Source organism: Amblyomma mixtum, chromosome 10, assembly GCF_055824585.1.
Source record: "Amblyomma mixtum isolate Tamu chromosome 10, ASM5582458v1, whole genome shotgun sequence".
Lineage (NCBI taxonomy): Eukaryota > Metazoa > Arthropoda > Arachnida > Ixodida > Ixodidae > Amblyomma > Amblyomma mixtum.
Window position 1 is genome coordinate 93,709,865 of NC_143021.1, and position 21,505 is coordinate 93,731,369.

The 21,505-nt window shown below is 46.2% G+C and overlaps 2 protein-coding genes across 2 annotated transcripts in view; one reads left to right on the plus strand and one right to left on the minus strand.

Moving 5' to 3' along the window:
• Nucleotides 1-21,505, minus strand: part of LOC149326439 (uncharacterized) — a 448,784-nt gene that overhangs the window by 216,589 nt on the left and 210,690 nt on the right. The gene's annotated exons all lie outside the window — the stretch shown is intronic.
• LOC149326445 (globin-like) lies at nt 10,871-20,345 on the plus strand. The gene is made up of 2 exons (XM_089563398.1): nt 10,871-11,353; nt 19,965-20,345. The coding sequence occupies exons 1-2, from the start codon at nt 10,892-10,894 to the stop codon at nt 20,343-20,345; spliced, it is 843 nt and encodes a 280-aa protein (XP_089419524.1). The 5' UTR covers nt 10,871-10,891.

A 21,505-nucleotide genomic window follows, 5' to 3' on the forward strand; every position in this document is an offset into this window, starting at 1 on the left:
AAGCGTTCCCGGACCCGTTGGGAGGAGAGCCCAGTAACGAAACGATCGCGCAACGTGACTTCGGGCGAAGGATACTGCAAACATTAATCAAAACTCTGAGAGCAGCTACATGCTCAGCGACAGATTCGCCAAGTTGCTGACAGCGTCGATGGCTTTCTATGACCAAGTGACATTGAATTGCGAACTCTCTCTTCACGAGAGTAACTTTCTTATAGATATCTGGAGTGGCATCACCAGTGGAAGGCTGTGATGTGGAAGGCTGTGACGCAGTTGCCTGTCCCTGCGACGTTATGCGGATCAAGTAGTCTGCGGCCTTCATCTCCGAAGCTGCAAGTCGACAGTTATTTTTTTACTTTCAACTAGCGCCGATGCTCAACCAGGAACACTGAAGCAAATTTCAGAAGTCTTAAACAATTGCGGCCATGGGACCGCTGGGAGACCAGGTCATTGAAGAAAGGGTTCGGGCAAATATGCACCCGTAAAAGACAATGTGGACAATGCTGTTTCTTTCTTTCTTTCTTTCTTTATTGAATACTGCAAACCTTATACAGGTCCAAGCAGGGTGGGTAAAATGACAAACAAAACAATAATAACAAAGTTAGTAAACATCAAAGCGTGGCGAAAGGCAATAAAGAATCATTCCAGTCCGTTACTGTGCGAGGAAAAAATGAAAACTTGAATAAATCTGTTCGTGCAAAATACGGCGTCAGAGAATTAGGATGATGGTGGCGTGTATACCTCGACGTTGAAAGCGACAGATATGGGGCAGGGTTAATAGCTAATTCTTGTTTCCAAAGCAAGTAAAGAAATTCCAAACGTAAATTTTTTCTTCGTTGTGCAAGACATTGAATACCATTAACCTGCATTATTTCAGAGGGTGAGTCATACGGGGAAAATTTAGAGTAAATAAACCTTACAGCTTTTCTCTGTACCTTTTCTAGGCGGGTGATATTGTGTTTAGTAAACGGGTCCCAGACAACACATGCGTATTCGAGTTTCGGTCTAATCAGTGAATTGTAAGCAAGTAATTTTACGCTAGGGGGAGAAGTTTTAAGCTTATGTCTTAAGAAGTATAGTTTGCGGAGTGCAGAAGAGCAGATGTTATCTATATGTAAATTCCATGATAAAGTGTTAGTAAGTGTGACACCCAAATACTTATATTTAGTCTCTTCCAGCAAAGGCGATGAACCTAGCCTGTAGTTAAAAGAAAGAGGAGCTTTTTTGCGAGAGAAGCGAAGAAAGACGGTCTTATCAGTGTTAAGTTGCATGTCCCACGTTTCACACCATTCAAAAATCTTAGCAAGGGAGGAGTTAAGATGGATTTGGTCGTCAATTGAAGTTATTTCATGAAAGAGCACACAATCATCCGCAAACAACCTGATTTGCACATTCGGATCAAGTTCAGTGGTAATGTCATTAATATACAATAAAAATAATAATGGCCCCAGCACACTTCCTTGAGGCACGCCAGAGCCGACTGGAAGGCAACCTGATTGTTGCTCATTAACTGCGACAAATTGGTAGCGATTGGTTAAATAATTTGATATCCATGTGATCAAAATTTCCGGGAGGCCAATGCGTCTGAGTTTTAATATCAGTTTGTCATGGGGAACTCTGTCGAAAGCTTTGCTGAAGTCAAGAAATATTGCATCAATCTGGCCGTTCTTATCAAGACATGAAGCGAGTGAATGTATAACCAACCAGTTCCGAAAATTCGTATTATTCAAAGTCAGATATGGAAAAATGTTCTTATTCTTCTTGCTTGAATTCACACTTCGTCGTTCTAGTCAGAACTGAACGTGGCAATCAATGACGCATGAAATTTCTCAGTCCAATATGGCTACTCGACCTCCCTGAGTACCAATACAATATGGAGAAGTCAAGCATCTTCGTCCTGCAACAGTCACTGACATTTAACATGGCTGCTCGGCCTCCTCGAGCGTCAAGCCATAATGGAGAGCCACCGTCTTCCTCCTAAATATAAGATGTAGTAGAACTCTAAGACCAAGTAGGGCTCAACTGCGCAATCAAGCAAATATCAATCATCGCACCCTATTTTGCTTTTGCAATGAATGCAATAATTTCTCCCTCAGTGATGAGTAAAAACACTTTGCTTCACCGGTTTAAAAAAAGCTTGATCACACAATCCTAGCTGCAGTTTGCTTTTGTTGCTACCGCATACGAAGCATTTATGGTGCACGCCACTCTTGTCAAAAGTCATATACAAAAATCTCGTCGAAACATTTTCGAAACACTTCCTGTCACTTGTCTGTAATGTCATCACTGAAATGGGATGGCATTAAAGTGGATGAGAAAAACTCATACCTTCAACAATCGCCGGGCGCTTCAGTACCATCGAATTCTTCAAGAGCGGCCAGGGCCACTATGAAACGGCGCAAAAAATGCTAAATCGGCACTACAAGAAACATTTCGTTAACTACGGATGGCAAAACATACCAGAAGCTTCTTTAAATCTACGGGAAGAGACGATTTCACTGGCAGAAATTGATTATGCCAAATTACGTTCGCGACTCTAACAGCGTATGATCTATCCTATCCTTGCTTCTCCGATGCAGTATCGACCGACATGGGCTTACGAAGAGACCAGGCTCCACATAAACTGGCACCGAAAGACGCAGTTTATTGGACGCGCACGTGTATTCATAGACAACAAGCACTTGACAAAAACAGCGGATCAACAGGAACACATAAACGCAATCAAATAGCCAATCCATCAAAATGAATCGAAAACCAGAACCAAGGAATACAACAGTATGTGTGTTCTTCCGCACGACAGCGGAATGCTATCGACACACCTTTGGAGCTTGTCAGATATTTAAACTGGTGCCGAATACTACATCCCGCATTGGCGTGTGACACCTCTTCCGTGGTCCCACGCGCATATCTGACCAAGCTTGCTAGAACAGAAGACAGGACTTGTCCGCCGTATCTAGATCCTATTTTCTTCAAGCGATGTGTCATTCCATGGAGATAGGCACGGCTGCATAATTTCGTCTTTCTTTTGAGTCAGGTCCGAGCTTTTCGGCACGTTTCAACAACAAAAAAAAGCCGGACACTTGTACGTCAGCAGCACAACGTTGAAAGCACAAAATTCACCTTGCATAACAAGAAATTTGCTTTTATCGACAGCTTTTCTTAAATTTTGATTGACCATTGCCACACTTAATTGCCCTTTGGTGACAATTAAAAGAAGTGTTTGACCGTTTCCATGTGTTATTTAACCACTTGAGATGGAGAGCAGCGGTGTTTATTTTTTTATGTTTATTTTAGTTTTTTTCCCGAATAAACCTAAGTTGATAGTCCAGCGCCTGGTTTTGTGTCCTCTCCTTTCTTGCGTGTTGACGCTGCGCGCCGCTCCATAGCAGTGTATCCATGCCAGCTTGCCCAGTTAAAGGTGCACTGAAGAGGAATCTTAACTCGCATTTTTCCGCTCGAACTGGATCTACACGTTCCGAGCGTTCTTAGAAACCTCGAATTACTGCCCTGTGCGGCCGCTTTCCATAATTTGAATCCGATTAGACGTCCCGGTTTCCGCCTTTCTTGGCAGGAGTCAACCAACCTTTCAACCAGTCCCGTGGCGGCATGCCGCTCTGCCATAGGCGGAGTGATACGCAGTAATCGGCGAAACAAAAGAGTCTACGCGTATTTTTAATTTCGTCGACCTAATTTCAGCTATTTAGTCTATGACTAGATCTATTTATTCACGGAAACCTAAAAAAAAACAAAATAAAAGCGAAAGCAAAGCCGCCACACGACTGCTTAAAAGGCACACCATGCGTTGGTTGACTCCTCCCACCGTCTGCGCAGAATTCAAAAAAATAAGGCGAGAGCCGGACGTTAATCTGATTTAAATTAGAGAAATTGCCCGCACTGGGCAATAATACGGAATTTCGAAGAATGCTAGGAACGTGTAGATTGAGTTCCCGCGGCAAAAAACGAGTTCATGTCCCTCTTCAGTGCACCTTTAACTGTTTTAGCAAAGTTTGAATAACGAGGACTATTAGACGGGGAGACACGGTCTCGAAAATGCTGTTCAACACTTGTTTACAGGAGGTATTCGGAGGGCAGGATTGGGAACAGTTGAGGATAATTGTTAAAGGGTAATACCTCAGTATTCTGTTATTCTCTGATGACATTGCCTTGCTAAGTCACTCTGGAGATGAACTGAAATGAATGATCAATGCGTTATACAGGCATAGGAGAACAGTACGTCTTGAAATTCACATGGAGAAGGCCAAAGTAATCTTCAGCAGTATCAAAAGAACAGTAGTTTCCAAAAGCTAGCGAGGTACTGGAGGCGGCAAGGGTATAAGACGACTTAGGGCAGGCAGCGGCCGCTGATCCGGATCATGCGATGGAAATGCCGAGGACAACAAGGATGGAGTGGAGCGCATTTGACAGGTTCTTTGAGCTCATGAATGGCAGTTTACGAATGCCCATATAGAGATAAGTGTACAATAGCTGTATCATACCGGGAATCAACTACGGAGCAGAAACGTGAGGATAACAAAAAGGGTTCAACAAACTTTCGATCATGCAGCTAGCTATTGAACAGAGAATGACCGGTGTAAGTTAAGACAGAGGAAGAGGACAAGATCAGGGAACTCACGCGAGTTAATAATATCATAGTCAAAATCAAGAAGAAATGGTTGCGGGCAGGCGTGTAATGCGAAGGCAAAGTAACGGATAGTCCATGAGTGTAAGGGAATGGATTCCAATGAAAGCAAGTGTAACAGGGAGTGACAGAAAGTTAGGTGGGCGGATGAGACTAAGAACTCTGTCGCGACAGGAAGCCGACAGGGCAGGGTTAAGAGGATAGATGTGCGAGAGGCCTTTTCCCTGCAGTGCTCGTTGTGAGGCTGATGATGACGGCAATGTACTGTGCTACAGGTGTGTTCCGGAGTAGTCACGCATGCCTGCTCTGGCAGGGTCAGCAATGATCTTTATGACAATAATCTCAAGCGGCAATTTTGAAAGAGTTTATACTAGCCCTTCTCCATCGTATTCATTTTCCGCAAAACAAATCAGTAGTAGCCACTCACGGGTGCTAGGGGGCCCGCTTACCTACTGATCTACAGAGCTGCCAGATCGAGGGATGACCTCTATAACCTGGTCTCAGCTCTCGAGTGAAGGCAAACTTGGGCGACCGAATGCAGATCAGAGGCCGTAACCCAGACAATGCACTGTGCGCAGTACAGACTGCTGTTTGTGTTTGTTCACAGGTGGTGGTGGTGGAAACTTTATTTACTGCTGGGGAGTTTGGGACACACAGGTCTGTGGACAGTTCAGTGCATATGATGGAGCCCGCTTAGGTAGCAGCGAGGCTCTGCGCGAATTGATTACTGGTCGTACCCTGCGGGTAAATGGCTATAATATTTATTGTTTTTGTGAGTAAACTGAACACATAGTTTGCACCTCACCGATCTCAACGGGTGTGTCTACGCAAAAAAAAAACTACAATATTTACACACTTGGTGGTACCTTATGGCCACACCCTTTTCACGAAAATCATGGGTGTTCTAAGGGTTTATAGATGACATTCTGCCCTTAAGGGTTCAGAAATTCAGGGGGCACTTTGTTGGCCTAAAGTACGGTGAGGCGAAAGCCTTAAGCGCGGTGTTGCTGCTTCTGTAACTGATATGTGGTTAAGGTGCTGAGCTTCGCCTCTAAGAGTTGAACGCTACAGCGTCTTGCAACGCTGCCAGGGAGTCCACAGAACGCCATCGCCCATTCGGCTCATCGCCTTGCTTGTCGGTAAATTGGTTCTTGAGGAAAGGAAATTATGTGTCTCGCATATCTCGGTAGACACCCGAACCACGCCGTAAGGAAAGAGAGGAAGATGGGAGTGAACGAAGACACCTTATTCACTACACGGGCCTTTCATCATTCCAAACCATCGAGCTGGCACGGCGGAGTGGTTAGCGTGCTCGTCTCGCACTCCGGAGGCCCTGGTTCGATTCCCCAACTCGACCAATTTCCTACTCGGTTTTATTTAGTTATTTATTCACTTGTAGCATCACTATACCATCCCTTTAATGGTTGCGTGACTGCTAGCCGAATTGCGTCGCCGCGGTGGCTCAGTGGTTATGGTGCTCGGCTGCTGACACGAAAGACGCGGGTTCGATCTCGGCCGCGGCGGTTCAATTTTTTTGGAGGAAAAATCCCAGAGGCCCGTGCACTGTGCGATGTCAGTGCGCGTTGAAAAACACCAGGTGGTCGAAACTTCCGGAGCCCTCCACTACGGCGTCTCTCATAGCCTTAGTCGCTTTGGGGCGTTAAATTCCATAACCCAACCATTTCGACCAATTGAAAACCGTGACATTTCTGCCCACAACTCCTGCTTACAACGATGAGGCATTAATGGCTTCCGCCTTTATATTCAGGGGGGCGCTTTGTTGACCTAAAGTGCGGTGAATCTGAAGCCTTAAGCGCGGTGTTGCTGCTTGTGTCACTGATGTGTGGTTAAGTTGTTAAGCTTTGCCTCTAAGCAGAACGCGACAGCGTCTTGCAATGCTGCCAGGGAGTGCACAGAACGCCATCGCCCGTTCGGCTGTATGCCTTGCTCGTCCGTAAACTGGTTTTTGAGGAAAGGAAATGTCTCTGTGTCGCATATCTCGGTGGACACCTGAACCTCGCCGTAACGGGAATGGAGGAAGATCGGAGTGAACGAAGGCACCTTATTTACTAGACGCGCCTATGTTCATTCCAAACCATCGAGCTGGCATGGTGGAGTGGTAGCGTGCTCGTCTCGCACTCCGGGGGCCCTGGTTCGATTCCCCAACTCGACCAATTTACTACTCGGTTTTATTTATTTATCTGGTCTGACCAGAAAGGTTAATTAGGCTACTTGGTCAATTAAGCAATTAACGAACCTCAGTCCCACTTACTTGGAGCATCACTATACCATCCATTTAATTGGTTTCATCGTTACCAGCCAAAGTACAATTCGCGCTGTTTGAAATTCGCGCACTGTGACGTCACGACCATTTCGACCAATTGAAAAGCGTGACATTTCTGTCGACAACTCCTGCTTACAACGATGAGGCACTAAAGGCGTCCGCCTTAAAATGGTTTGCAGTGTACCTCTTGCAGAAAATCCTTCTTCTTGTTCATTCTATGATCACTTGCCAGAGAGCACAAAACCGAACTCCTCGATGCAGTAAATGGCGGTCAACCTTTTTAAGGCGAAAGCCTTTAATGTCTCATCGTTGTAAGCAGCAGTTGTCGACAGAGAATGTCACGCTTTTCAGTTGGTCGAAACGGTCGTGACGTCACAGTGCGCCAATTTCAAACGGGGCCAATTGTACTTTGGCTAGTAACCATGCAACCAATTGAAGGGACCATATACAGTGATGCTCCAAGTAAGTGGGACTGAGCTTAGTTAATTGCTTAATTACCCAATTAGCCTAATTAACTTCTCTAGTCAGGCCATATAAATAAATAAAACCTAGCAAGACATTGGTCGAGCTCGGGAATCGAACCCCGGTCTTCGGAGTGCGAGACGAGCGTGCTATCCACTCCGCCATGCCAGCTCCATGGTTTGGAATGAACAAAGGCACGTCTAGTGAATACGGTGTCTTCGCTCACTGCCATCCTCCTCCCTTCCCTTCCGGCGCGGTTTAGGTGTCCACCGAGATATGAGAGAGAAATACATTTCCTTTCCTCAAAAACCAATTTACCGACGAGCGAGGCGTAGAACAGAATGGGCGATGGCGTTCTATGGACTCCCTGGCAGCGTTGCAAGACGCTCTCGCGTTCCACTCTTAGAGGCGAAGCTTAACATCTTAACCACACATCAGTGACCACACTTTAGGTCAGAAAAGTGCACCCCTCCCCCCTCTGAATTTTGACGGGTGTCCACCGAGATATGTGAGACAGTTACTGCGTAATTTTCTTTCCTCAAATACAATTTTCATTTTCTTCATTACGGGCCATCTTCGTCTTTATTCTTTCACTCCCACTTCCTGCGTTCCTCTACGGTGCGGTTCAGGTGTTCACCGAGATGACAGAGATTTACTGCGCCATTTCCTTTCCTCAAAAACCGTTGCGTTGAAACGGCAAGGCATCGCGCCTAACGGGTGGTGGCGTTCCGTGGACTCCCTGGCAGCGCTACAACACGCTGTCGCGTTCCACTCCTAAAGGCGAAGCTTAAGATTAATTAGCAGTTAATTAGTATTCAGGCATTAATCAGTAATTAACCATTAATTAGTGATTTGTCATCACTTGATAATTAGTACTCAATTACATGTGACGCCACCAGTGCCACAGAAGCACTGAAAGTGGTGCGGAAAACGCTTTCGCCTATACGCACTTTAGACAGTCAAAGTGCCCCCTGATTTTTTAACATACGTTATTCAGAGACTAACGAATTCACTGTATGTAGCATTATACCTATAGTGCTTTTTGGGTACAAGAACAAAGGCCGTGCACGAAAACTTAAATGTGAGCCTGCCCACTGCACATAGAAAGCCGGAGCAGCATGCTCTTTTGGACTCTTCTAGCGCAATGGCGATTTGCGCTGCGCGCCAAATGTATTATACGCATTTCAAGGGCAGTGAAGAATATTTGGTGAGGAAACCTGAAATAATAAAAAAATATTTCGAAAATAAAAAGATCATTACAGGATATTGCCCTAAGGGGTAAATAAAAAATATATCACGGAAGTATTAGCAAACATTTTCAGTACATTTGGATGGCAATCGCCCGGCCTAATTTTTTCTTTTTCTTCTGCTCACGTTGTATGTGGATAACATCATAACTCGCAAAATCACGTATACTTGCTGTTAGTGTAACAAACATTGAGCAGCTTCTTTTCGATATGAACCAAATCCACCTAAATAGGAAATGGGAAAAACGCGCAGATTTCTTATGCGCTTAAAACTTAGTGGTACCCAAGCTGTTGCTTATAACGTGCTGTGTTCTTATGTAAAGTAAATATTTGTTCAGGACTGTGTAGTAAAAACTTGGGTTTGTCTTACGAAATTAAAGTGTCTCAATTTCCTTGCATTCCAAGTAATTCTCATGTAGTTTAAGCTTCTGAAACAAGGGAATTGCGCTAAAAAGACAAGGACGAGAATAGGCAATGAACGGGCGCCCTTCCATGTCCTCTTCTCGTCCGTGTCTTTTTAGCACAATCCCCTTGTTTAAGTATGTACGACCGACGCGCCCAACAACGTGCTCCCTTTCAGCTTCTGGTTTGCGGTCACTACAAAAAGGAAACTATTCATATCAATTTCATATCATTCCTGTGGAAACGTCCTGTCAGGCTGCCTCATGCATGATACAGTGAATACAGAAAGACGGTATACCTGCTCCTATACTGAATAGCAGTCAAGAGTGCCTTCTCCCTGAGATGGATCAAAGAATCCTTAAGATTTTTGGCGCGAGCATAAATTCCTAGCCGTGCGCTTTATCCAGAAGAAGAAGAAGACGAAGAAGCCCTAATCGGTGTTCCCAACCACCTTCAGTCGAGATTGCATTTGATAACATTTTCCCATCGAATGCCAAGCTCCAGCCCTTTCCTCTCCTTCTCGGTTTGTTACAGGACCACCTAAGATCCTTTCCTTTTCATATTCTCATTGCTACCGATGCCTCGCAGGATCGTGAAAAGGCAGGTGTGGGCATTTTTTCTCCTGCATTGGGATGGTCCTTTTCTCTCCGTCTCCCTGACTTCACTCCAATTTATCTGGCCGAATTATTAGCTGTCATTCTAGCTTTACGTAAATTAGATCCTGCCGTTTCCAAAGTCATGGTTATGACGGACTCTCTATCTATTTGCTTTTCATTATCATCAACCTCTGAGTCTCGTGCATTACGCCTCTTTAAGCAGCTGATCCCGCTTCATCTAAATTCGGTGAGGTTGCTTTGGGTACCGGGTCACGTGGGCATTCAGTTAAATGAGGTTGCTGATTCATTAGCAAGGGCCTCTCTCTGTGGCCCAATAATTGCGGTCCTGCCAACCTGCGCATATACAGCTGCGGTGAGGTTTCGCAGTTACACAATATTTCAGGAATTTTCAGCCTCGGCGCTTACTTCATCCCCCGAATACAAGCATCTTCTGCACCCTTGGAGCAGCAAAGACTGGAGTTCGCGCAGACTGGAGGTCTCTTTCACGCGTTTGCGATGCCGAGTTCCTCTGCTAAATTTCTACCTTCACAGATCTGGTCTGGCGGTTTCTCCACTGTGCTCATTTTGTGCCGAGCCTGAGACAGTGGATCACTTCCTGCTGTTCTGCCGCCGATTCTCTTCTTTGAGGAGGCGCCTATTAGAAATTCCGTTTCATCAGCTGGGTCTGCCTGTGTCCACTGAGGTTGTTCTTTCCTTTGGCGCTACTTCGCTTGGGCGAAGCAACAGGAGTGCGCGCTGTGCAGTTCAAAAATTTCTTTTAGAAACACAGCGACTCCCATGCTAATTTTTTTTTTACTTTTTCTTTTTTTTAATTTATTTATTTATTTATTTATTCCCCCTTTTTGTTTTCATTTTTCTGATTATCAATCTCTTAATTTATTATTATTATTTTTTATTTTTTCTGCCTCTCTTTCAGTCAATACAAAATTGAACCATTCCAGATGTTGCATTCAAATCTGCACATTATGCCGTCCTCCCATCTTCGATCTCCCAGCTAACAGGACCCCTTTCGTTGCGTCGTCCAATCTGTCAGCCTATACCCTATTAATTCTCCTTTTCCTCTAAAGCTCCTAATCATTCCAACAGTTCACCGCCTGTGTCTTGGCCACTCCCCCGTAGTGGGTATGTGCCATTCTACTCGAGGCCAACCAACCAACCAACGCTGTTCTGGTCGCACCGCACAGTCCCTGCCAGCAAGCTCAGAGGCTTTATAATTTCGTCACGTAAAGCCTTCAAGGAGTGCATGGGAAACATCCATCGCAAGACTGGCGAGTTGCCGGACGAGTTCACAGGCTTGACGGAACACGAGGTGCAGCTCGTTCAGCAGACGTGGCGCAAATTCAGCAGAGAGAACCCCGAGTACGGCGTGCTCCTTTTCCTCGCCATGTTCCTCAAGCACCCCGAGTACATTCAACTGTTCAAGCCCTTCCGCGGCAAGACAGTGGCGGCGCTCAAGGAAGACCCAACGTTCAGGGCGCACGGGTGCTCCATCGGATACCACATCACCTCCATGGTGGAGAGCTTGCGCGACCCGGCCACCTTCGAGATACTGGTGCGGCGCAACGCGGCCGAACACCTGCGCCGTAAGGGGGTCAAGCCGCTCCAATTCGAGGTGATGGGCCAGTGCCTGGTCGATACGCTGCAGTCCACAGATGAACGGCACATGACGCCAGCTGCTATCGAGGCCTGGGGAAAGTTCCTCACGGTGAGTGATACACTCGGCTCCAGTTACACTGCGAACCTGCGCATCCGACACTACTGTGTGGAGTTAGACACACCTGACGCGACCACGCGCAGCATAGAATAGAAAAGCAACACATTCGAACTAGAAGTTTCGACCAACAAAACAATACCAGAGAGGAGCCGTACAGTTGGGAGATGGTGTTGTTGAAGCCACTGGAAGGAAACTTGAACGCAGAAGTAATTTGTTGCGTTTGTTATTTAATACTAAATAGTTCCTAAGTGCAGAAAATAAGGCTACCTTAGGTCCACGGAACACATTTGAACTGCAACTCGCGGTTGCAGAGAATCATGCTACCGCGCTGTAGAGCACAAAGACAACTCTGTTCCACGTGCCCCTCTATCATGGCGCAGATTCCGAATATTCCTCGAGGTCTTGAAGCCGTTTATAGTTTTAAGAACTTACTCAGCAATGTTGTTCCTAATGCTTTTGCGAAAAATGCATAAGAAGGACGAGTATGCGTCAAGAGCTTTATAAAAACGCGCGATCTTTCGTAGTGCATGGAATCAATTTTCTCTGCGGAGGAGAATCCTGTAAGATTTCGACCAGCGGAGAATCACAAAATAAACGGCCGCTTTGCCCCCTTCGACTTTCCATATCGCCGATGTTCCCATATCGGCTTCCAGATAACTCGACGTGTCAAGTGCATTTTTTGAGAGGCGACGCCTAGGCCGAGTATAATCATTCCTTTTCCTTACACGCCATGTCGCCGATCTTGTAAACTGTTGCTTACTACCAATAGCGGTGCATATGGCATACGCACTACAAAAAATGTATATAAAACATACCTCCGGGTAACACGCTTCGCAAAAGAAGCCCTAGCATACCTGGAAAATCTTGAGCCCATGAACACGCGCTCTGCATGACTAGGAGCACAAACTGAGCAGCCTAGCGGTATGACATTCAACTCGGCACTTTGCGAGATCTGGCGCACAACAACCACCTATGCACTAAACACGAACGTACCAGGTATATGCCCAGATGTGGATGAACTCGCTTGTCCTCTAGAGCATTCCATTTCGGAAATTCACTTTATTCCTTCAATGGGGTATAATTTTTGCCCGCCAAGGATATTTTCCCTGGCTCGATGTAAATATTTCTTAGTTCTTTCAAGAAACTGGTACTAGGCGCTGAGGGAATGTTCTTCGTGCACACCGGGAAGATTTGAAGGTACCCTCTGCGAATTAATTTACAAACTTTTAGGTACCTTTCTGAGGATTGTCGGAATTTTTTTACTCAATAAGGAAAGTAAATATTTGGAAGTTCACGTTTTGTTGGAGGTTATCTTGAACCTACTTCAGTGTAGAAGCCTTATCATCGTCGCCATGACTAGGACTACTGCAGGGCAACGGTCTCTCCCATGTATCTCCAATTAGCCCTGTCTTTTGTCAGTTGGAGCCACCGTATTCCCGCGAACTTCTTAATCTCATCCGCCCATCTAACTTTTTGCAACCCCCTGCTACGCTTTCCTTCGCTTGTAATCCCCTCCGTTACCCTTAAAGATCAGCCGTTCTCGTAACTTCGCATTGCCCGAGCTCAAGACGCGATGTGATTCTAAGCAAGCATTTTATTGCAGTGCACATGATGCATTGCACAGTACGGTCCACTATTAAGGGGAACATCCTGCAGCGTGGCCGCCACGCTCCACGAAGCCCGCCGTCGATAACCGGCGAGAATCGGCGACACTAGGCGCATGCACCGTGAGGGTTGACGATGGAGTCAGCCTCGCGTCTTTTGCTACGGCGCTGTCTTGGAGGTAGGCTTGCGCAGGTAGAATACCTGGAAAGCGAAGTGGGTACTAAAAATCATTCTGAATTGCCGAGATTTCGCCGAAGCATAAAAAAAGTGCCCGACATCTAGAGCACCCCGGGGGCCCTACGTTGTTCTGCTTCCCCTTCCCCCTTCTGCCCCTCACTTGATTCTCTCATGAATCAATAATATTGTTAACCTACCTACCTACCTAACAATAAAAAGTACATTTTTCTAGCAGCTGCATAAAAACTAATATTTCTGAAATATATAGCTACTTATTTTTATATCCTTTGAAGCAATTTTTCCACAATACAAATGAGGTGTGGGAGAGACATCACGTAAAGGCATGAGTGAAAATGACTCAGTTATAGCCGCTCATCTGCGTGTATGGAAGCCATTGTATTGGCGTTGGGAAGAGGTGTGGGCGTCTTTTATGAAGTACTAACATGACACGTGATGCCGGGCCGTAACAAGCGTACCGTAACTTGCCATGTTGAGGGAGTGTGAGGTCGCATAATGTTGTCGCCAACCAGGAAGTGACCTAACTAAATTGGAAGTGTGACTGGAAGTGACGTCACGCAACCGGAATAATTCTGACAATGCCTCTGCGGGTTCGTTCTGCTATCGCGTTAAAAATAACGGATGCCGGACAATGCTCAGGCTTGCTTTTGATACCACCAGGTACTCGCCCAACGGTCGTCGCAACAGTTCCGGTTCGGTAACGCCTTTTCCGGTTCGACAGCGTAGCTCATGGAGGAAGGAAAAAGAGAGGAGAGGCCCTTTCCACACAACACCATGGGAGAAAAATGTGGAGGAAATCACGTGGTTTTTTCGCGATCGGGAGGCCACCTAGTCCGGGCAGCTTAGCAACGGCGTCGTAGTTGCTGCTTGCAAGCCGGGCGGCAGCAGACGACCGCGGCGTAGCAGTTGTGGTGCGGCGTACTTTTCTCAACTGCTCGAGTTTGTTTTTGATCGTGCTCACAAGCTTACGTTGGCGCCGTTCCCTCATATCTCAGGCGGAATTCGCTGCAAAACTCTCGTTGTTGCGTGCATTGATTTCAACGCACTCGACCACGATCGCACGGGCATTTCGTCAACTGCGTCACTGCTCGGAGCCGTCGGGAGACCACCGCTGCTTACTGAGGAGCACTCGCGCTGTTCATTCACCAGTGATTCAATACGCCGTGCGCTAGAGGTCGTCGGTGTATTGCGCGGACGTTTCGCGTCCTGTGCGTGCAGTGTGCGTGTGCCATTCGCGCTCCCGTTTCCATCGGCAGTGAAACCTCGTTGCTATTAGGCGTGCTCTTGCAACGCTCTAGTGATCGTCACTGGTGTTAGTGTAACTATTTTCGTTTTTCGCGATTGCGCTTGTGTGAGCAGCGGGGGCCATGGTGACATGGGTGGAGGGCGATATTTTAAAGGAAGCCGCTGCGCTCGCTTTGCATGCTTGCACGGCCCTGTTATACGCCGCCGGTAAAAATGAAAAGAGACCCTGCGCTTAAACAATACCTTAGAGATTTTTTTCTTTAATAAAGGCGAAGGGTTAGTTTTGTTCGCTGCAATATCTACATAAAGATACGAATGCACACAGGATGCCGAGAACTTCATTTGTAAAAAAACATTTATTTTCTCACAAAACAACTCGCACGAAAAAACGTGGCTATTTACAATTCACATCATATACAACAACACAAAAGCTTCTACTCTAGTCATCAACTGCAAACAAATGACATATTTGTCGAAACTTCAACCCCATACATGCAAACCTGCGCTCGGCTGCAGGTCCTTTAAAAAAAAGCACTTTTTCTTTTCGCGATACATTCATTTGAGGAGAATGCAAAGGATGAAAAAGTAAACTGACGTAAAAAGGTCTGTTAATAATGGGGTGAACTGTGCCTAGAATTAAAAGGAGTGCCATACGCCGTGCGAGGGTGAAGAATAAATGGGCACTCTTATTTTCGTTTCCACATTTACTATATCAATGCAATGTGTGTGTGTGTGTGGCGGGGGAGGATGTAGAGCTCAGAAAATTTTGGGGGGATGTTCTGACACCGAAACACCTCCCTGGCTACGCCCCTGACGACTACAACTGGGGCTCACCGATGATGCCGATGTACAACTGGGGCAGGTTAATCAGAAAAAAAAGTCGTAACTCATATATATATGCACACACATACACACGTGAAAAGGTCACCTGTCAGAGCACATGTACCATGAGCACGAAGAATGAAACGCCAGAAGCAACACTAGCTATATGAGACAGATATACACAAAACTTCACTGACAGCTGTCAGCGGCAATGAAAAATGGCCAAGAAAGTAACAGGCTCGCGGCTAATTTCGAGCGCTGAGCTAAACAAGCAAGTATACTAGTTTCATCGAATGCAGCCTTCAACTTCAGAGTCCCAGGGACGGGCGTTGCCAGAGGGGGGGCCACCGCAAATAACCACCGCAAGATGGGCCACCGCAGTAATTGAAAGCGAAGGTCACTTCCCGCGCTTGCAAGAGCTGAGATAAGTATTTTTCTCGGCTGCTACTAATTGTGACCAGGGCCGAGCAGTTGGAGACGGCGCGGAGACGACGCAGTACGAAGCAGTAACTGAAAGTAGCCGCCTGTCTCACATGGGTATTTCCGCTTTATTAACTTTTCCGCTGCCGAACACCGGCATAGGGCGCCCTAAACCGGCCGGCAAGCAGCCAAGCGCCACCAGCGCGGGGATCTGTGCCCATGCGGTAGCACGCTCCTTCGTTGGCTTTGAAACGCGCGCGCAGTAATCGAGGGCGGGACTTACGCAATGACGTCAGCCCGGACAAGATGGCGCCGAGTTGATTTCCGGCTTCACAAAATGTCACGTGACGGCCTCTCCTCTCTTTTTCCTTCCTCCATGGCGTAGCTTCACTGCGCCACTCATGGTTTGCTGACGTCACTTCCGGCTTGGCGGCAACACTTCCTGTTGCTACCCATGGCTCAAAGGCTAACATCCGGGCGTCTTTTGCCGTTTAGTAACGTCACTTGCAGCGGCGTCACCTGTAAGGGATGTCACGCTATGCTATGAGTTATGACATCACACGCTTGTCATGATCACACATCATGTGTCATGCTTAGCATACTTCATCATGCTCATGCACGCACTCGTCGTTATACACGGCAACGGCAGCCATACAAAACAATCACGAGTAAATATGAACGTAATGCCTCATATCACAACGATAATCATGTCAGGACATGATCGTCGACCATGTCAGGACATGATCATCGACGACCATGATTCACGTGGCATGCGAATATAATCAAATATGCTTTGATTTCTATACAAACACACCCAGCATCGACCGGGTGTCACTGGGATACAAAAACGCTCAAAGCAAGAAAACGCCTCGACAGGCTCCTTAAGCTTTCGCTGAATAATCGCCCGCTGATTTTCATGGGTTTAGAATAGAAAGTGGATAGAACTAGAAGAGACGTCTCCCGTGCATTACTTTTCCATCCAGGAGAAATTTTTTAAGCGAAGTTGCAAATTAAAGAATTATATATCGGAGAAATACTGCACTGTCATATATATAGCTGCGAGAAATATTGCTTCTTATTTTAAGAGTACAGCCTTCGCATTCAACATTTTTACCTCCGCAAACCAAACGCCAGGAGAGCGTCGCAGCAGACACGGCGTAGCTGGCTCGACCTTCCGCACTTCTTTGCTTACTGATGCACAACATCTTCCCTTACAGACGCACAAAATGTAGGTACGCCGCCAGGATATTCGTAGGGAGCTGGAAAAAAGAGGGGGACGGGGTTAGAATGCTTTCGTGACATAAAGATATATAAACTGAACAAAATGCTCGACGACAGCTCACATAATTGCTTACAAGCGAAAGCGCGCCTAAATAATATATGTGCCTTACTAGAAAACTTCTTTTGTCGTCAGGTTCTGTAGGCACCGTCTGCAAATTTGAATGTGTCCTGGCAAATTTTAATCTTCGCCTCCCCTTGCCGCAATCAACCGCAGGACGATTACAGCTTTAGTGGTCTACGTCATCGGCGCACGTGCTAGGGGTCTGAACAAAATACGCAACTTCTGACAGCCTGGTGCGCAGAAGGTTCGAAGTGTACTGAGGCTGCTGCATAGTGATGCGTGTCCAATCGGCAGAAGAAAAGTAGCGGAGAACGCTCAAAATTTGCAAAACCGAGGCTAAAGTATACGCAAGTTCGCCCATTTAGGCACGATTCTTTGCATGGAGTGAGCTCGTGTTGTCAGCGTGATGCAGCAGTCGGAGATCAAGCTATGCGGACACGTTGTGTTCCCGGGTGTTCTTCTCACTCTAGAAAAGAGCAGCGGCTATTTCGGTTTGCTCGAGAAAGTGTGCGGAGAAAAAAAGTGGGAATCGCAGGTCAGATGAGACGGATGTAAACCAACAGTATTCGAAAGTATGCGAGGCAAGGCATGCGAAATGTTTGCATTCTGGAGCCATGTTCGCTTGGAGCGAAGTTATATAATGGCCAAAATTAACGTTTCATCCTGGTAAACTGCTCGCACATCGCGGTGAACGAGAAACCGTTTGAATGGAAGTTTTTGGCGAATAAGTAATCCTGTTTGTTTGCAAAGAAATGAAACGCAAACCATCCGGTTGAGCAGACTCTACTGCAACGTCCGTTGTGATAATTTAACAACCGTTCAGAAGGCACCGAGTTTCAAGGCAGATTAGGTGCGGAAAAAAGGATATATTTTGGCGTAACTAGCTTTTATTTACTTTTAAACAATCTATGGTTCAGTGTATGACCTTTCTTCGCGAAGTGGAATTGTACTAATTTAGCCGACGTACGCATGGGCCCGCCTCGAGACGCTGGAATGCAGATCTCTTACAATCGGATATAAATCGTATTGAATACTAAGGCCAAAACCTTTAATGGCTCATAATCGCGGCCATGACTCTGTCCGCCCGTTAAATCTGAAGTGAAAGTGATAACAAGTCATAGTCACTAGTCATTAACCACCCGTCAACTAATTAGTCGTGAGTAACTACTCATTGACCAGCCATCAGCTAATGAGTCATGAATAGGTAGTCATTAAACAACCATAGCTAGTTATTTATTACCCAATCATGATCAACTACTCACTGACCAGCCATCACTAGTTAGTCATTAACCAGCCATTACTAGTTAGCAATTGATGAAACATGACTAGTTAGTCAATAACTGATTATTCATGACTAACTGGTCATTAACCAGTCAGGTAATTAATCGTGACTAGTTAGAAACGATTAATCGTAACTTAATCATTAATCTATCATGAGTAGTTAGTCATTAAGTAATCATGAATAGTTAGTCATGACTAATTAGCCGAGTGTAGCCGATCCAAGTCGCCCCATAGCCGCCTCGTGTGTGCCTACAGCCGTCGTCTCTTTAGCAGCCAAAGTTGCGTGGAGAGGCTTTCCCCTCGCGCACATGGCAAAATTGCTGATCTTTCGGCGGCGTGAGCTTCACAGCAGGTTCCGGACGTTATTCTTCTGAATGTGCCTCAGTGATAGGTAAAAGCAGTTCTTTCTTTAATACGTGTCAGGGAAAGACAAGGGCAGGACATCTGTGATTAAGTTCCGTCGTCCGGACTGGTAGAGCATTTTCGTTAAAGTCCAGGTATTTTTGATATTGTCTTTTTGCCCTACCTGTGATATGAACGCAAACAAGTCTATTGGGCACAGGTAATGCAATTCACAGCTTGTCTGGTAGGTATAAATAAAAAAAACAATTTGGCGGGCTTTGATCTCACGCCAGTTATCCCATGGTTCAATTTTCGTTCTTGGAATGCATAGAAATTACAAGACAGGGTTGCGAGCGACAAGTTGCTCGCAAACAGGTGACCAGCCGACACTCCTTCGTCTGTTTGGTTTGGCAGGATCAAGAGTGGCACATCGTAAAGATGAGTGGCATGAACTGATGGAAAAGCAAATTAGAATGACGACACAAATCGTAAAGTACGTGAAATATAAAGGGATCGCAGTTGTGCGTTTCGCGCTACCCTAGTTGGTACATGGGATAAAAACATAAGTGGTGATGTCAATGATAGAAATCTTCAATGATAATGCTCGCAAATCGTGAAAGGAACGTTCATTATTTGCATTGTTACTTCTTTCGCTGACCTTTGTTGTCATTTTTGACGGAACAGCGCAAAACACCGGGACAAGAGACAAGCGCTGACTTACAACTGGTTTTTATTTCGAAGAAACACTGCTTCTTATACCTTCTTCTCCCCCTAAAAAAACACAAATGCGTCACAACCATATCGTTCAAGCGTCAAGTTGTAAGTCAGCGCTTGTCTCTTGTCCCGGTGTTTTGCGCTGTTCCGTCAAAAATGAGTAACCAACATGCCCAAGCTGCTGTCCTGGCTTTGTTGTAAGTGCCAATTTTGGAAACGATAGCTCTTTAGTGGAAGACATTTCCTGAAGAGTTATCTTGTTTCTTCTACGGTTCAGTGGTGAAGCACCTTGTTAACCACTGGCGACGCGTTGCCCTTTTGCATCGCTATGACGCCGGAGCGCTCTAAAACATACAACATTCACGGCTTTTCAGATGGCTGTTGGTGTTCCAGGTGCCTTATGTGAATAGATCAATGTCACTTTTAAATTTATCTGGAGGCGAAACACAACGAACGTCCGCAAGCTGTGGGGTGTGAGTGTTTGTTGAAGAACTCCAGGTGTCATAAGTTAATCTCGAGCGCTGTAGTACGACGTCTATCACAGCAGGTGTCAGCTTCACGAACTTAACCCTCCCCAGATACCCTACCATTTTGCACCGGTTCACGCATTCTTTTCTTTTGCCGGCTTACGTGCAGTGCATGGTGGCGATCATCAAGGACGTGTACGACAAGGATGCCGCGGAACGCGCCGAAAAGGCCTCTATTGCCTCTGCGGCTGCATCAGAGAGTTACAGCCGCACCACGACTGTGTTGGATGAGGCGATGCTGACGTCACTGACAAAGCCTGCGGCAGACGGCTGCAAGCCTGCGGCTGACACCCAGAAGCCTGCAAAGAAACCACCGCGAATTATCCGCAAGCAAAGCGCCGGCCCTTCAGTGGACAGGTCGAGAACCGAGGAGGGAGGTGTGGACGCCGACGCTGCGTTGCTGCAGGACAGGAGCGCAACTGAGGACAAAAGCTCGAAAGGAAACGCCCCACGAAAGGAGAAGAGCATCCTTAGGAAACAAAAGCCATGAAAAAAAAGGGCACGGGACTTCAGCGCATCATATGAGGGTGGTTATCGCTACAGCGGTGCCCGTAAACTGTTTGCGCTTACCTACTCTATGGACTTATCTCGTCTTGCTAACGCTATTAGGCACAAGCGTAGGGTCATGCTTAAAGTTTTTGCGCAGAATTTGTTTGCAGATGGCGTAGCGTGCGTGTGTATTACACGTTGCGCCTCGATACTTTAAATGTTGAGTTATTTTTTCTCCTACGGATTTTTTCGCAAAAGCAGGCGTGCATCGGATGTGTGGAACAAATCATCCCTGGCTGCAGCATTTTGGACTTTTAAATCTATTCTATGCCTTCAGTGACAGTTCCTGACATCGTGACGCGTTTATAGAACAGGACTGTAAACCTTTCCTGCACATGGAAAAATCTTTTCGATATCCGAGGCTCTCACTACTTGACCGGTTTCGCTCGAAATTCAGAGCTTCTCAAGAGAGATCTTATGAAACCTTATGAAATTCCCGCAGTACTGCTCAGTGCCACGCTTCGATTATAAGAGGTGACGGAGGATGTGAGGATAAATTTTGGCGCCACCTGCTTGGGAGCAACAGCAAGTGCAGAATTACCTCGTAGACTGCGTGATACGGCTTGGTGCCACTACCAGCTTCCAGCCGTGAAGCACTAGCTCACGACTACTTAGTACCTGAGCTCGTACAATCGAAATCAAACATTTACGTAAATGTGGGCGTGGAGAAAAAAAATGTTTAGGTTAGGCACCTAAGTCGATCGCTTGAAATGAGTGATGGCGAAGTGCTACTTGTATTCTCTATCTGATGTCAAGGAATTCTAGCTCAGTTGGTCCCGACGCAACGTGACAGTTAGCTGTTTTCCGGGAATGGCCGAGCCGTAAACTTTTGCTGCCGACAGTAAACAGCCAGCTGGCTGAAGTCGCTATAGCAGAGTCGGCTGAACTCGGTGTCTGCACCGCCATTTAATTCGTGAAAGAGTCTGTTCTTTATATCCCATCGCTGAAATGGAACCTGAACAGTTTTTTATAATAATGGCACGAAAGTTTTGGGCTTTGACATATCAAGCTACTGCCAAACTTCCTTTATATCCAATCGCTTTTCTTGCGGCGTATTTTTGTGAAGATTATTACTTTTTACTTAGGGATGAGATTAGTTGC

Coding starts and splice junctions, on each gene's coding strand:
- LOC149326445 (XM_089563398.1), top strand. CDS start 10,892: ATGGGAAACATCCATCGCAAGACTGGCGAGTTGCCGGACGAGTTCACA. Junction 11,354..19,964: donor CCTGGGGAAAGTTCCTCACG/GTGAGTGATACA, acceptor GCTTACGTGCAG/TGCATGGTGGCGATCATCAA.